The sequence below is a fragment of the Salvelinus alpinus genome, chromosome 11 (genome assembly GCF_045679555.1).
Source record: "Salvelinus alpinus chromosome 11, SLU_Salpinus.1, whole genome shotgun sequence".
NCBI lineage: Eukaryota > Metazoa > Chordata > Actinopteri > Salmoniformes > Salmonidae > Salvelinus > Salvelinus alpinus.
In genome coordinates this window covers 32,348,465-32,364,305 of record NC_092096.1, presented here as the reverse complement: position 1 = coordinate 32,364,305, position 15,841 = coordinate 32,348,465, and the positions used below count along the sequence as shown (strand labels likewise).

The window sequence follows — 15,841 nt, the reverse complement described above, 5'->3', positions numbered from 1 at the left end:
GGAGAGTGACAAGAAACTCACACCAACTGAGTGCCAGCCAGCCAGCAAGGTATGGTGCACCTCACCTGTAATGGGAATATTTAAGATGACAAAAGTTCATATTTAAATTAGAGGGCTCAACAAAAATGTTAGTATATTTGGAGTTTCTGTTATACATGTGATTTCCAGTGTTTTGTTTGTAACACTTGGGTTGATGGTCACTAGACTTGAGGCTGTATGTTATGGATTAAACTCATAACTGCTGATAAGGTTGACGCCAGACTGGAGGTACAAGGACAGAGGATACACTGATTATTAATATATTGTGTGAAACAATGTGATTCTGTAGCTGCTGACAAGTCACTGCCTTCTGTTTTGACTTCCTACAAGCCTGTCGGGCTGGTGTTTACAGAACATTTGTACGCTGATTAGGATATAAGGGTGTTCTCAGAGAAGGCCAGTTAGATGTGTTCTCTGCTTCTGGGCTGGAGTTTTCTCCCTTTTGCAACTTGTAATAAACAAAATACATTTTTGATTGACGATCTGCGACTGCTCTTCTCTTTTGTTCACTTGGAAATGTCTTACATCACCCCTCCCTCCTTTCAGGCGAGCCTGGATCTCAGTGAGAGAGTGAGAGAGGAAAGTCATCCTGTCTGCATCCCCAGGCTGAGCGCTTACACTCAGAGGGATGATGAGGCTAGGCTGGGTCCGAGGGCTGGCCCCTTTGCTGGCCATGGCTGCTGGAATACTCTACATCACATCCATTAAGTGGGAGGTTCATTCTCATGGGGAGAGACTGCAGAGGGCCCATCAGAATGACTCGTCCAGGGGCCAGGATATGCTCAAGAGGCTGGAGAAGATGGAGGCTCACATTGAGAAGCTGTGTAAGTCTCAATATCCTTCATTTAACTGTGACTTACCTGGAAGGGAGATGGCAGTAGCTCTGTCCACGTACTGTACCTGGACTGCAGTCTGCCACTGTTCTAGATGGTAGGGCAGATTTAGAGGGGAGGATTTGAGAACAAATTAGAATCTAGCCTAAAGCTACATGTAGAGTTGATCCCAGAAAGGTATTTCACACTTCACAGTGATTATTGTAGAAGCGAATCTGTTCTCAATTAAATAAAGAGTTGAATAAACTGATAAAGGGTTAGATCAAATCAAACAAATATGGCCCATAATAATTTTAGAATGTTCTTTAATCCTGTATACTGTTGATTGTTGCACAACATTTGTTACATTTTTCTATCAACATCTGTGTGCCAAAGTTGTCCACATTGTTTACTTTACTTTTACAGTTATGTCAAGGTAATCCTCCAAGGCAGATCAAGTCTTATTAATCAACTTTTAAAAAGCTAATGCAAACAGTGCAAATAAGTTCATGCTTTGTTTGTACAGTATCAAAAGGAGTGACTTATGTGGCTCAACTAGCCACCTGTATTTCATTGATTTGGCAGCCTTAAACAATCTGAATTATACAGTAATAACCAATTAATTATAGTTTGATGAGCAGCTGTCATGTTTGTCCACAGTGAAGTCAATCAACAACGGGATCAGTCTGAAAGAGGGGCAGGCTGTGAAGGCTCCCGAGGTCAAGAAGGAGAGGAAGGTGGTGAAGAAGTTGTACCCCAACTCAGCTCTGTTTACAAGCTGGGGTGGTGAGCTCTCAGAGGAGGAGCAGAAAGAGGCAGAGGGGCTGTTTCAGATGTATGGATACAACGCCTTCCTGAGTGACAGACTACCCCTGAACAGGGAAATCCCTGATACTCGCGATCCTAAGTAAATCATTTTCCTCATCCCTCCGCCACCTCTACACAGCAAATTATGTCTAACTCAAGATTTCTGAATTCTAACCACAGTCTGTTGCATCCGAGGTCATCAGAGGTTAATTCCATCTTCAGCACTTTTAATGCAGTTTGACAAATGACATTGAAATTGACTAACTTTAAGAGTGAAACAGCAGCTTTGGTGAAGCGAATGAATGATATGAGGTAGACCAAATGTGTTTGTTGTGCCTGTTAGATGTGCTAAGCACCAGTATCCCCATGACCTGCCCACCATCAGCGTGGTGTTGATCTACTTGGACGAGGCCCTGTCAATCATCAAGAGAGCCGTCCGCAGCATCATAGACAAGACCCCCCAACGCCTGCTCAAAGACATCATACTGGTGGATGACCACAGCTCCAATGGTTTGCCTAATTGGTGTCTTCTCACCTCTTAGAAACATTTCAAAGTATATTTGGTAACATTTAGATTGAACGTAGGTGTGGCTTTCAACATTTGTTGTGTATCACTGATTTGAAAGTGTCTGCTTTCACAGAGGATCTAAAGGAGAAGTTGGATGCCTACATCAGCTTCATCCATGAAGAGCGTCCCGGCCTGGTGAAGAGAGTGAGACACTCAGAGCAGCTCGGTCTCACACAGGCCCGCCTCTCAGGGTGGAGGGAAGCTACAGGAGATGTGGTGGCCATCTTGGATGCCCACATAGAGGTCCATGTGGAATGGTAGTCTAAATGAAATATCTCAGTGAGACTTTTTGAATCCCCCCCTCAAAATGGTGTTTTGACTCTGTGTTTGTGTGAACAGGGCGGAGCCTCTGTTAGCTCGGATAAAGGAGGACCGCACGTTGGTGTTGACACCGGTGTTTGACAAAGTCCATTTCGATGACTTGACAGTCACACGTTATGGGCCTGCTGCAGACACCTTTGACTGGGCCCTGTGGTGTATGTACGAGCCCTTCAGACCTGAGTGGTATGCCTTGAAAGACGAGTCACAGCCAGGAAAGTGAGTTGGTCGTGATTTCATCATAGGATGGTAGTCTAGTTTCACAAGTCTGTTTGAATAGACGATAAGGAAAGCACAGCATTGGGAGGAAAATCTTACCTAATATTTACACCTGGATTATTTTTTTGCGTTATATATTCATTAAAATGAATGTCACTTCTCCCAATGTGGAATTGAACATAATTTGTCCTGTATGTTTGTCAGGAGCCCCTCCATTATGGGCATACTAGTGGTTGATCGCATGTTCTTTGGGGAAATTGGTGCTCTGGATGGTGGTATGAAGATCTATGGAGGTGAAAATGTTGAACTGGGTATCCGGGTAAGCCCCTCTGCTACAGTTTCTAAATTAATGTTTGAAATCAAAGCAGACTCGTGTTTGTAGAATTATTTTCTGTTCTTGAGTCATTCAGTCTGAACAAACCAATCTACATCCAACATCCAGATACTTCAGTCCATATCATTAAACTCTTCCTTCTCTCTTGGTGTTTGGTGTGTCTAGGTGTGGCTTTGTGGTGGAAGTGTCGAGGTCATACCTTGTTCTAAAATAGCCCACATCGAGAGGGCCCATAAACCCTATCTCCCAGACCTGAGCATTACAATGAAGAGGAATGCTCTGAGAGTGGCTGAGGTCTGGATGGATGACTACAAACATAATGTCAACATTGCCTGGAACATCCCACTGAAGGTACACTCTTAGAAAAAAGGGTTCTAAAATGGGTCTACGGCCCTTCTACCTGGACCGAACCCTTTTTGGTTGCAGGTAGAACTATGTTCCATGTAGAACCCTAGGTGAAAAGGGTTATACATGGAACAAAAAAGCGTTCATCAAAGGGTTATCCTATGTAGACAGCCGAAGAACCCTTTTATGTTCCAGAGAGCAGCTTTTTTTCTAAGAGTGTACTGTACAGAACAAACAATTCAAAATCAAGCCTTTGTTCAGGTGCTCCTTTCGAATAATAATCGTCACTGTTATTGAAGCTTGAAAGAAGACTAGACAGTCAGAATGAGCAATTTGTGTGAAAAGTTTACATTATTCAATGCCACAATAAGGATATTGAAGTATGATCTATGTAAATATCTGGAGGGTAAAAAAAAGTAGGTGGATAATTGATGGATTGCTCACATGGCCTGTGTTTCTGATTTAGAAATCTTCTTTCTCACCACAGGATCATGGCATAGACATTGGGGATGTTTCAGAGAGGAAGAAGTTGAGAAAGAGGCTGAACTGCAAACCCTTCCAGTGGTATCTGGATAACGTGTATCCCATGTTAGACCCCCTGGGTGACTTGCTTGGTTATGGAGCTGTGAGTGATGCTGAAACGTTTATCATTGTTCTGCACACAGACACACACACAGTCCACTCTGCTGTTCTATTATATACTATTTATTCAGCTACGCGACCAAGACACTACCCACTTTTTATTTGTAAATACATTCATACTTGACATAACACATTCATTATCTATACTGTATGTATATACACTGTACCAGGATGATAATCTGCACTTTTATAACCGTTTAATCTCTGTCCATAAAATCAACAGCTGGTCAATGATCTGAAGATGGACCTCTGTATAGATCAAGGCCCATTTCCAGGGAACACACCTATTTTATTTGGATGCCATTATTATGGTCCTCAGGTTTGTAGAATCATTGCTTAGTATTTTTTTATTTAACTACATGTATAATATGGTCCATCCCATGGCAGACTTGGGATTCAACCCATACCACAATGCAAAGTACTGTCAATACCACAGACTCAGAAAGGCCTAAATATCTATCCTCTCTGTCCAGAGCTGTTATTATCGAGCCAGTGGGGAGATCTACATTGGAGGCATTAGGTCTCATAAGTACGACAGTAATCGCTGTCTGGTGGATACTGGCACTCGAACCCCAGGACTGTATGAGTGCAAGGTGGCCAAGCAGAAGGGATTCCACATGCTCTGGGACTTCCAACAGGTGAGTATTACAACACTCTGTAAAAAGGAAAATGTATACTAATAAGCATATTGAAACACAGTGAATTTCAAAGGCAACATGCCCAAAACCATGGCTAAAAGAACTGTAATTCCCATTTTAGTGGTTTTTATTGTGGGATGCTGTACAGTAGAATGTTTGCTGTGTTTTACAGGGAAAAGCCATCCAGAACAGACAGACAAAGAGATGTCTGGAGATTGCCCCAGGGGAGGACACTTACTACCAGCTCATCATTCAGGAGTGTAGTGGGCAGCAATGGAACATACAGAATCTGATTAAAGACTTCTGATACACTGAGATAGTTAGGCCTACTGTACCAGAGACAATACAGCAGGACTATAGGAGTTATTATCGACTGGTAATTATCACCCTATCACTTCGTTATGAACACATTATCATCATGCTTTGAAAAGCCAGTGGTCAGCAGTGAGATGGTCAGCAGTGAGATGACTGTGTGATCTTAGTGAGCTGTTGGTTGTACATAGCTTCATGGGGACAGATGTACATTCCTCACAGAATGTGAAATGCTATTGAGCTGTGTTCTCCTTGGTCCTGAATGTAAATGCAAAGAAAGAATAAATATGATTCCTGTATTTCCGCTCATTTGTGGTTTGTTATTGATTCACTGTAAATTTTCACCAAAGAGGGTCATAGAATATGTGTCTGCATTGACATCATATAGAGCTGAGTTGACATCATTGTGGTTTTGAAGATGTCCCGTCCTTGACTGCTCAGGGATTACTGTCTGAGTTCTCAGAGATGAACTTATCCCACATCCTCTGCCACATGGCCAGCCCTCTCTCCTTCAACTGTGATGGCAGTGAGCTATATCTATGGTAGAGTCGTGGTTACTAGGTCATATAACTACAACTTTGTCAAATATACTTTTCACGACTACAAATTAAGCAGTTGTTAATCTCCGAACCCAATCACCCATACGCTAGCTAGCTATGTTAACAGTCATGAGAGATGAAACACTTATTATCCAGAGCAAACAGAGGTAATACCATCAAGATACATGAAAGGTACATGAAATACTATTACATTTAAATTCTCTAAACAACTCTTGACCTCACCTTATGGAGTTGATGGCCAGCTCCTTGAGAGTGCCCAGGTTAGCCCTCAAGCCACCGATGCCCACATACACCTCATAGAAGTCATAGGAAAGCCCAGTGGTCCCAAACAGGGACGGGTCATCAGAGCTGACCACCATGGGGTGGCCCTCAGACATCAGCACAGCTGCAGGGTGGTTCCTTAGGTCGGACACCAGCTTCAGCACCTGGTCATAGACACACAGGGATTCAGGGACGTCAACACTGATTTAACTCAATGGACTAATGACAACTGACACAGAGATATCTAGAGTTACAGTTAAGATTAACATTATTGTCATCCAACTGAAATACCCTACAGTGCTGCTTTTTTATTTAACCAATGGGAATTAGTTGTACTATGATGAGTACTGACAATATGGCATTTACCTGGTTTGAGATGGGGCATACTTCCACGGCCACGTTTCCCTTCCTGGAGAGCTCCTTTGCCAGTGGGTGGTGTGCCAAGGCATACCCATGCCCAATACGTGTGGTGTTGAACAGTAGGGCATCCAGAATGTTTTCATCCACTTCAGTGCCCTCGTGGTCTGCGCAAGTATGAATGCGTGCACACACACACACACACACACACACACACACACACACGTTATACTATAAGTGCATCACAATAATGTGTATATACCGTGGATTTGTTTTTGTTAATTACACAATTGTTTTAAATCAATCATCCTATGCTTGCCAGTCTCTCCTGCATGAAAGAAGTATGGCAGCGTGACTCCAAGCTCTGCAGGTAGAGATAAGGCCTCCCTGAAGAACCAGAGAGGTCGTCCCCTGTCCTCCCTGCCAACCTAAAACCACAAAAGAACAGTTCATTTTGCAATGTGTGTCAAATAGATGCAATGTAATAAATACTTATGTAAATGTGTTAAATCATGAAATGGTTTGTTTATTTCTTTTCAGTAATGAGTGGGCATAATGATTGGTTCTACCCCTGAAGAGAATTCTCACCAGGTCGAATCCTGCAACAAACTCTGGGAAATCCTTCTGCATCTGAATGGCCTCTTTTACAGCTGCTTTAACATCAGACACACTTAGAAGCCTAAGGTGCACACAAGGGCAGTGTCAAACATTCTATTGTTTCCATTGCAACAGGCAAGCTCAATCAAGCACAGATAGTGTCCGAAATTATTATAAATAGTATTTGTCTGTACTGTACCTATGGACGGAAATGATGAGTCGAGCCCCTAGAAAGCTAGGGTGTTCAGCCACAAACTGTTGAGTGACTTCCTGATAAGTCCTCAGGGACCAGGCTTTATCATGGATGCTTCCATCCAGCTCATATGTCTGCAGGATATGCAGAATATAAACAGGCAAAATACATCACCAAAAACCATTGGGGGGAAAAAGAATCTAGGTATCTAATATAGCCTAGGTAACATGTAATTCCAGCTCACTACATTGCCCAATATACTTTTGATTAAGGCCCACAGTACTAACCCTTGATAGTCCAGTTCTTAGTTCCAGGTACATGATGTTGTCATGAAACAGCTGTTCTAAGCCCTTGTAGAGAAAGTCTTTAAACACAGGAGCATAGGTGACCAGCCCAGCTATGGCCACGAATGCCATCTCAAACCTCTCCCACACTGCATCTTGGCTCGGGTAGGTAGTGTCTGGATCCTCAGTGAACAGTGTGAGGTTCTGCATTAAGCTGGAAAAACATCCAAAAAGACAATAAACTACCCTTCCATGAGTAAGAAAGTTGTCTTTTTGCTACTACATGTGTTCATTCAATGACGCCTATTTGAATTGCTTGGCTCTAATGATATAGTGGACTACCTGTAGTCAAAGTCTGTAGGATCCGCCATGTTGGCTCTCAAGGTCTTCAACAGTTGCCAGTAGAGGCAGTCCCAGGTAGGGAAGGGCCGGCGACTAGAGAAGACGAACCGTACAGACCTGCCCCATGTGAAGCAGATGTAACAATGGGGCCTGTACGTGATGTTCTTCACCAGCCAATCAACACTCACCAGGGATGAGCTGTGGATGTGGAGGGCTGCCCCTGTGACCCAGTATCGAGAATGTACTAAATGCAGTTCAATTGATGGTAAACATATTTATAAGGTGAGCCGAGGTGCTCCTCAGCTGCACTAGAGCTGTGGGACTGTATTACTTGTCTTACCTTTGGGCATCCTTTGCAGCAGGCTAAAGATGGGACTCTTATGGATGAGGGGCCGTGCCTTGAAGAAGTGAAAGGCAGGAGGGAACTGGGCCGCAGCCATCTCTTGTTCTTTTAGCTTGCGAAGGTGTGCGTCGAGCCGCTGCTCTGCACCTGTCAGCTGCACATGACCTCCTGTCTGCCTGGAGACCTCCTGGTGCATCATTGTCTCCCTCTGACGGGGGTCAGGGGTCCCGCCACATACCATCACACAGCACATCACAGCTGCCAACTGGAGGGTGATGGTATACCTCCCTCCAGAGGGCAAAACCACCTTGTTCAGCAGTGTCATTGGAGGTTGGAAGAACCAGCTATGGAAATCCTTCTTGAGGCCACTCATTCAACTGAATACTAGATTTAATTCAAAAATGAACAAAGAGTTTTTCAGAGATTGTAATTTAGAACACATTTTAAATTTAGAACACAAGGTACTACTGCAAACCTATACGCTGATGCTACTAGAGAAGATGGTGCTGACGGGTAGGGCTGCCATGCTTCAAGCTCTTAGGAAACTTAGCAGTATTTTGCTTTTTTACATATAATTTCTTACATTATTAGCCCAGGAATTTTTTTGTGTTATTACATACAGCCGGGAAGACCTTTTGGATATCAGAGCAGCAGTAACTCACCAGCATTACAACCAGGAATACGACAGTCCTTTAATAATGTTTACATATTTTGCATTACTCATCTCATATGTATATACTGTATTCTATCCTTTTCTACTGTATCTTAATCTATGCCGCTCCGACATTGCTCGTCCAAATATTTATACATTCCTTAAATTTAGATTGTGTGTATTGTTAAATGTTACTGCACTGTTGGAGCTGGAAACACAAGTATTTCGCTACACCCGCATTAACATCTGCTAAACACATGTATGTGACAAATACAATTTGACTTCTAAGAACAATGAAACACAGCCCTGAACAGGAATGTTGAGATAATCATAAAATTTGAATCAAACAATTGAATTCAACCAAAGTTTACATTAATAAAATAAAGCATACTTACAAATGAAAATCAACAGAAGCAAAGTATTCTATCCTTCCCTTATTCACTTCTTCCTTCTCAAGTGTGCAAACCTTTCTCAATAAACTACCCCAGTACTATGCTATTTAGTCTGAGTTGACAGGCTCACAATACCATTGTGTTATACCCACTTACTTAATGGCTGTTGCTAGTCAGCAGAATGCAGCCCAAAAATGTAACATGTCATGAGATTCTCTGGAGGGGCCATGGATGATTCAATTTAATAAATAACAAGAGACTATAGTCCAACTCCTTTGTCACCAAAAAAATGTGTGGTATTACAGCAGGATAGAGAAATCTGTGTAAGTCAAAAAAGAGTCGGCAACTGATACTATCGATTTATACTTTATAACATATTTTCACGACAACCTCTTCAGATGGAAATATTGACCCTTCCTTCTGTTTCATGATACAACAGCAGACATAACATCAATAAATTAATTGGATTCAATAAGGACATAGTTGGTCTTCAATGTTTTTCCGGCATCACTTTTAATTGTGATAGATGGGAACAAATAGCTATGCTCCATGCAATTTTTTATTATATTTTTTCATGAGAGGAAGATGTTATTAGATGAAATAAGGAACCGATACAAGATGCATCGGCTACAATAGAGCCACAGAGTGAAGGTGTCACAATACCCATAAAACCTAGCAGTCAAACAATGAAATGGTTCCGATAATTTTCCCACCATAATTTTTTTCCTTAGGTAAATTTAGAAACACTTACACAGGGCTGTTTTGTGTAGGCTTACCCTGGGGTGATGTTTTGATAACCATGTAAATCTCTAGGACAAGGTGACTTATCAATATATTCAGCTCTATTTACTCTCATATCCGAAAATGCTAGAGATTCTTACCTTTGCCTCGATTCGTCAGTCTCGTCCCGCATTTGTAGTTCTTTATTATAGCCACATTAGCGGTTAATTTTTTTGAGGTTAATACAATGATAAAAGTGACCTTGTCCTAGAGAGATTTATACAGTTATCAAAACGTCACGCCAGGGTAAGCCCACACGAAACACAGCCCTTATTTTAAGTGTTTCTAAAATCCCATATGGGAAAAATGTATGGTGAAAAACCGAATGGAACCATTTCCTTGTTTGACTACTAGGAATTATGACTCATACTGTGGTACTCTATTTCTCTCATGCAGCCTGATCCAATCAGACTGAAATGATTACTGTCCAGCCAATCATAATAAAGATGACTCCGGTGTGTAAACCAAGATCCCCAGGGGGAGCAGCAGATCCATTAACACTGTGCAAAAGTTGCTCCTCCTACTCATATCTGCAATGAAGTTCAACTTTTATACTGTCCCAAGATATACAGAAATACAACAATACATGACAAAACAACAAATGGTGTCTTTTCCATTTCTAACTGCGTTTTTGGAATTCTTCTCACAGACACAGGAATGGTAACTTTCACACAACAAAAATAAATAACTCCTCTTCAAGACGATGGATGGAGACACTCAGTCCAAAAACTTGCGGTTCTGGTTCTGACCAAAGAGAGCCACTCGAATCTCAGGCATCATCTGAGCAGAAAGACAGACACTGGATTAGTGCCAAGCTGAATCTCATGAAAAACCACAGAGTAAGGGGCCAAACTATATCTGAGAATTTGCAGTACAATCATGTGCAAAACTTCACACAGTGTATACATCTAAAGAATCATGGTAAGCCGATAGCTTTATGCGAGGATATTCACACTGTTGGTTGTTTATATAGGAAAACTGTCAATGAACTAGATGTGCTAGCTGTTCATAGTGCCATTATAGTTCCTGTGAGACTGTCCCTGTGCCCTTACCTGCTGAGCCATGAGGTCCAGTCTGCTCTCTAGGGTGTTGGACACCTTGATCTTCCCATCAGCGTTGTAGATTTCAATACCTCCAGAACTGAAGGAGACATACAAACATCTTTGAATTAACTCATGAACCCTTGACTGACACCTTAGAAAGACCACAGAAGACAATCTTTTGCAATGATGTGTTAATCAATCAATACTAATTCAAAGTAAAACCTATTTGAAATGAATGGGTTCACATTGAGACAAGGGACTGTCTTCTTACATGTCTGGGGACAGGAAGTTGTCCTGGTCGATGCGAACCTCAATATTGTTCTTCACTGCTGCTTTATAGATGGGAATGGTCTTCTGGATAGCCGTCTGAATAGGAATACAACATATGAATCATGCATCAACCCGGTATACAAGGAAATACACTTGAACAACATTGAACTGTTAGAGTGAAAAGGATCTTTCTGACCTGAAGCACCTGCAGGTCCTGTTTACGACAGCGGATGGTCACTTTGGTCTCAAGAAGCTGATAGAAACCCTAATATTAAACAGCAGAGCAACAAACACATTAAAAACATTTGCTTTAAATAAAATCAAACTCACCGCACAACACCTTTGACCTAAATAACATGCAGGCCTATGTACAGCATACTGATATGTATGCAGGACTGTGTAACTGATCAATTATACTGAATGTAACATATGAATGTAGGCCTAAAATAATAGTTATCTCTGTTTCTCTCAGCGTTATTCCAGTACAGGACCTTTTTAAGTTCTGATGGTCTTATTTTCCATGCATGTAGCTCTCCTTGAGCGGTTCTTGTCGATTCATGTTCAGTATTATGTCGTGTTTTATGTTCTGTGTGAACGTCAGGAAGAGTAGCTGATGCTTTAGCAATAGCTAATGGGAATCCTAATAAAACACTAAAACTGTGTCAAGTATTGCATTATTTCAAAATAGGCCTCACCTGCAGAACCAGCCCGTCCATCAGTGCTGGGTACCTGGCTGGGTCCTTGGCTATGTTGGCCAGCCGTTGACGCGCCTCGCTCAACATTTCCTGAGTACACACATTGAGAGGGTTAGCCTATTATTTACATAGAATGCGGTGCTGTAGCAGAACATCATGCCTCTGGCTGTGTTTGAACAAAATAATATGCCAGCCAAGACAAATTAAACTTACTGAAATCATGTCGTCGCGAGCCTTCAACACCTTCAGACGAGCCTGGTTCATCAGGTTAGACATTTGACTGTAGAGGAAGAGAGGTAAGTAAACAAGAGGCTGTGGCACAGGACCACATCACAAGTCCAAGCAGGTTTAAGCCATAGCTACTGTAACATATACTGTGCCTACAATGAATGAGCTGTTGGATGTGACTTCAAATGTAGAATATAAAAGACTTAAAGGAAGTTGTGTGTCAGACAAATGCCTCTTTAGAGAAAGAAGAGATTGAGGAAGTCTCTGAGGGAGCTGAGAGACTAGCAGCAACACTGCCTGAGCTGTAAAGAAAAAGAGTGACTAACATTTTCTTCTGCTGCTCGATCTGCTTCTCTTTCTTCTCGTAATACTCCATGATCTTCAATCTCTGGGTCTGCACCAGACGGCCCTTCTCGATGTTGAACTCCTCTTCCGCCTGCAGGGGGAGACACTTGTCACTCAGAGCATGCAATGAGGAGGCCCTGTCTTTATGATGGTAGGGTCATTCCTGACTGTTGAGGATACATTTTAAGAAGCATTGAACCAGTAGAACTTTTAAAGGTACAACTAAAATTATTGATTTAATTTAGTAAATTCTCATTACGTCTTAGAGGGATCATGCTTTCTTATTTTAGTTGAATGTGCCTATGCAAATCTTTTGAGTTTGTGTTTGCTGAAAACACACAATATGTGTGTGTGCTGAACTATGCCAGTCACTTGTGAATAAGCACTGTACCTTGGCATCAATTTCCTCTGCCTTCTCATTGGCCTCCTGCTCAATGAAGGCCATCATGTGTTTGATCTATATACAGTGGGGAAAAAACAGTGCGAATTAGAGATGAGTTGACAGTAAAAGAGACTCACCACATTAGGCATGCTTTCCAAGTCATATTTCATACTGAAGAGAGTCAAGAGGCAGACTTAAAAGGCTTCATTACCCTGTACATTAATTAACTTGTCTCTTTTGATTCCACCATGTGGTGTGGAATGTGTCTGCCTGGTGTATAGCTTACGTTTCTGTTCCATAATTTTCCATGTAATGTTCATCTAACAAAACATGTTTCTAAACCATAAACTACAGAGGGAACTGTAATTATGAAGCCTCCTAATCAATTCTACTTTATATACAGTGCATGATAAGGGTTGGTGAGACAAGACACCCAGACATAGGACTCCTCAGCTGACCATGGGTTTTACCATCATGTGACCATATATTGCATCTCTCCCTCACAAATACAGCACTGAGTAATTGTATTTTGCAATTAGATGTCTAAATTCAATTTACTAACAATTAAAAAGTCCTAATCATACTAGACATTGTGATTGTATTTTAGTAGTAGTATTTCAGATTTTTTTCAATGACAACCATGGCATGATACAATCACAATTCTGCTCCTTACAAATATACAGTTGCAATAATTTATGATAAGAAAGGAAAAAGGCCTAAATAGAGCAGCAGATGGATAGACGGGTGAAGGTTAAAAGGCTGTAATTGCAATGTAACGTTACCTGCTTCTGAACGTCGGCATCGCTGAGCGCCATGGTTGCAGCAGTCTAGGATCTTGTTTCCTTGAAAATATAAACACCGTGATTTCAATACAATAAATGCAACATGCTTTAAAATATTGTAAATCCTTTAGTGCGATGTATCAATTAATTAAATACCAGAGAAATACAGCCAGGAATGTATGACTTAACCGTTGTAGTCGTGACTAAAGATGTCTACACTTGATCAGCTGATTTTCAACGTCACATGATGTTTACTTCCGGTCTCACCCACCATTAAAATATGTGACGACTGGTAGTGTATGCTACGTTCGGTTAGGGGGATATATTATATATTTACAAAAACGAGTGAGTGCAGTGGATACATTTGTAAAATATATAATAAACAGTGTTGGAAAAAGTACACAATTGTCATACTTGAGTAAAAGTAAAGATACCTTAATTGAAGAAAAAGAAAAAGTGAAAGTCACCCAGTAAAATACTACTTGTGTAAAAGTATTTGGTTTTTAAATATAGTTAAGTACCAAAAGTAAATGTAATTGCTAAAATATACTCAAATATAAAAAGTAAAAGTAAAAACTAATTTCAAATTCCTTATATAAAGCAAACCAGACGCCATCATTTTCTTTCACACTCCGACACTCCACCATAATTGACAAATAAAGCATTTGTGTATGTTTAGTGAGTCTGCCAGATCAGAGGCAGTAGGGATGACCAGGTAGACTCTCTTGATAAGTGCCTGAATTTGACAAGTTTCCTGTCCTGCTAAGCATTCAAAATGTAATAAGTACTTTTGGGTCTTAGGGAAAATTTATGGAGTAAAAAGTTACATTATTTTCTTCATGAATGTAGTGAAGTAAAAGTAGTCAAAAATATAAATAGTAAAGTAAAGTACAGATGCCCCCAAAAATTACTTAAGTTGTACTTTAAAGTAAGTATTCAACCCTTTTTTATTGTAAGCCTAAATAAGTTCAGGAGTAAACATTTGCTCAACAAGTTACATAATAAGTTGCATGGACTCACTCTGTGTGCAATAATAGTGTTTAACATGATTTTTGAATGACTGTAAGGTCCCTCAGCCGAGCAGTGAATTTCAAACACATTCCACAAAGACCAGGGAGGTTTTCCAATGCCTCGCACAGAAGGGCACCTATTGGTAGATGGGTATTTAAAAAAAACAGACATTTAATATCTCTTTGAGCAAAGTGAAGTTATTATTTAAACTTTGGATGGTGTATCATTACACCCAGTCACTACAAAGATACAGGCGTTCTTCCTAACTCAGTTGCGGGAGAGGAAGGAAACTGCTCAGGGATTTCACCACAAGGCCAATGGTGACTGTAAAACTGTTAAGAGTTTAATGGCTGTAATAGGAGAAAACTGTAGATGGATCAACATTGTAGTTACTAACACAGTACTAACCTAAATTACAGAGTTAAAAGAAGGAAGCATGTACAGAATAAAAATATTCCAAAACATTGAATCCTGTTTGCAATAAGGCACTAAAGTAAAACTGCAAAGAATGTGGCAAAGAAAATAACATTATGTCCTGAACACAAAGCTTTATGTTAGGGGCAAATCCAACACAACACATTCCTATATACTATTCATATTTTCAAGCATGGTGGTGGCTGCATCATGTTATGGTATGCCTGTCATCAGAAAGGACTCGGGAGCTTTTTAGGATAAAAAGAAACAAAATAGAGCTAAGCACAGGTAAAAAACAAAACACAAGGCCAAATATACACTGGAGTTGCTAGTTTTGACTTAAATCGGCTTGAAAATCTATGGCAAGACCTGAAAATGGCTGTCTAGCAATGATCAACAAACAACTTGACAGAGCTTAAAGAATTAAAAATGAATAATTCTCAAATAGTGTACAATCCAGGTGTGCAAAGCTCTTAGAGACTTACCCAGAAAGACTCACAGCTGTAATCGCTGCCAAAGGTGATTGTAACATGTATTGACATAGGGGTTTGAATACTTATGTAAATGAGATATTTCTGTATTTCATCTTCAATACATTTGCAAAAATTTCAAAAAACCTGTTTTCACTTTGTCTTTATGGGATATTGTGTGTAAATGGGTGAGAGAATTTTTTTTTGAATTCAGGCTGTAACAACAAAATGTGGTCAAGGGGTATGAATACTTTCTGAATGCTTGTATTAAATTAATTAAAGCTGTCAAACACGGACTTCTCACTGAATATCTTTCTCAAATGTTAATATTTTAATTAGAAGGAAATCAATTGCGCATAATGTCAACATCAGAGGAGACTGGTGGGAGGAGCTATAGGAGGATGGG

The 15,841-nt window shown here is 40.7% G+C and overlaps 3 protein-coding genes across 3 annotated transcripts; 1 reads left to right on the top strand and 2 right to left on the bottom strand.

The window, feature by feature from the left end:
- Positions 1–611: 611 nt before the first annotated feature.
- Positions 612–5,329, top strand: LOC139533977 (probable polypeptide N-acetylgalactosaminyltransferase 8). The gene is made up of 11 exons (XM_071332544.1): positions 612–863; positions 1,512–1,758; positions 2,002–2,168; positions 2,300–2,483; positions 2,566–2,763; positions 2,968–3,082; positions 3,263–3,448; positions 3,930–4,067; positions 4,308–4,403; positions 4,558–4,722; positions 4,895–5,329. The coding sequence occupies exons 1-11, from the start codon at positions 668–670 to the stop codon at positions 5,027–5,029; spliced, it is 1,827 nt and encodes a 608-aa protein (XP_071188645.1). The 5' UTR covers positions 612–667; the 3' UTR covers positions 5,030–5,329.
- A 134-nt stretch (positions 5,330–5,463) lies between these two features.
- On the bottom strand, positions 5,464–8,344 carry ada2b (adenosine deaminase 2b). Its single transcript, XM_071331364.1, has 9 exons — positions 7,969–8,344; positions 7,629–7,848; positions 7,290–7,500; positions 7,009–7,136; positions 6,801–6,891; positions 6,532–6,640; positions 6,222–6,379; positions 5,817–6,019; positions 5,464–5,571 (listed from the first exon to the last, which is right to left on the bottom strand). The coding sequence occupies exons 1-9, from the start codon at positions 8,342–8,344 to the stop codon at positions 5,472–5,474; spliced, it is 1,596 nt and encodes a 531-aa protein (XP_071187465.1). The 3' UTR covers positions 5,464–5,471.
- Positions 8,345–9,362: 1,018 nt separating this feature from the next.
- Positions 9,363–13,829, bottom strand: LOC139533975 (V-type proton ATPase subunit E 1-like). The gene is made up of 10 exons (XM_071332541.1): positions 13,697–13,829; positions 13,541–13,600; positions 12,768–12,833; positions 12,358–12,467; positions 12,017–12,083; positions 11,804–11,893; positions 11,305–11,373; positions 11,110–11,204; positions 10,848–10,935; positions 9,363–10,575 (listed from the first exon to the last, which is right to left on the bottom strand). Exons 2-10 carry the CDS (start codon positions 13,571–13,573, stop codon positions 10,513–10,515), a joined length of 681 nt encoding a protein of 226 aa, XP_071188642.1. The 5' UTR covers positions 13,574–13,600; positions 13,697–13,829; the 3' UTR covers positions 9,363–10,512.
- Between the last annotated feature and the right edge of the window lie 2,012 nt (positions 13,830–15,841).

Bases quoted from the DNA above. Each gene is read 5' to 3' on its own strand.
- LOC139533977 (XM_071332544.1), top strand. From the start codon at position 668: ATGATGAGGCTAGGCTGGGTCCGAGGGCTGGCCCCTTTGCTGGCCATG. The intron at 2,169-2,299 runs GTTTGCCTAATT...CTGCTTTCACAG, and splicing joins GGATGACCACAGCTCCAATG to AGGATCTAAAGGAGAAGTTG. The intron at 4,404-4,557 runs GTTTGTAGAATC...CTCTCTGTCCAG, and splicing joins GCCATTATTATGGTCCTCAG to AGCTGTTATTATCGAGCCAG.
- LOC139533975 (XM_071332541.1), bottom strand. From the start codon at position 13,573: ATGGCGCTCAGCGATGCCGACGTTCAGAAGCAG. The intron at 12,834-13,540 runs GTAACGTTACAT...CACTGTATATAG, and splicing joins ATGCCGACGTTCAGAAGCAG to ATCAAACACATGATGGCCTT. The intron at 11,205-11,304 runs GTCAGAAAGATC...ATTCCTATTCAG, and splicing joins AGGACCTGCAGGTGCTTCAG to ACGGCTATCCAGAAGACCAT.
- ada2b (XM_071331364.1), bottom strand. From the start codon at position 8,344: ATGAGTGGCCTCAAGAAGGATTTCCATAGCTGGTTCTTCCAACCTCCA. The intron at 6,641-6,800 runs GTGAGAATTCTC...TTGTGGTTTTAG, and splicing joins TTGTTGCAGGATTCGACCTG to GTTGGCAGGGAGGACAGGGG. The intron at 6,020-6,221 runs GTAAATGCCATA...GTCTATGACCAG, and splicing joins TATGCCCCATCTCAAACCAG to GTGCTGAAGCTGGTGTCCGA.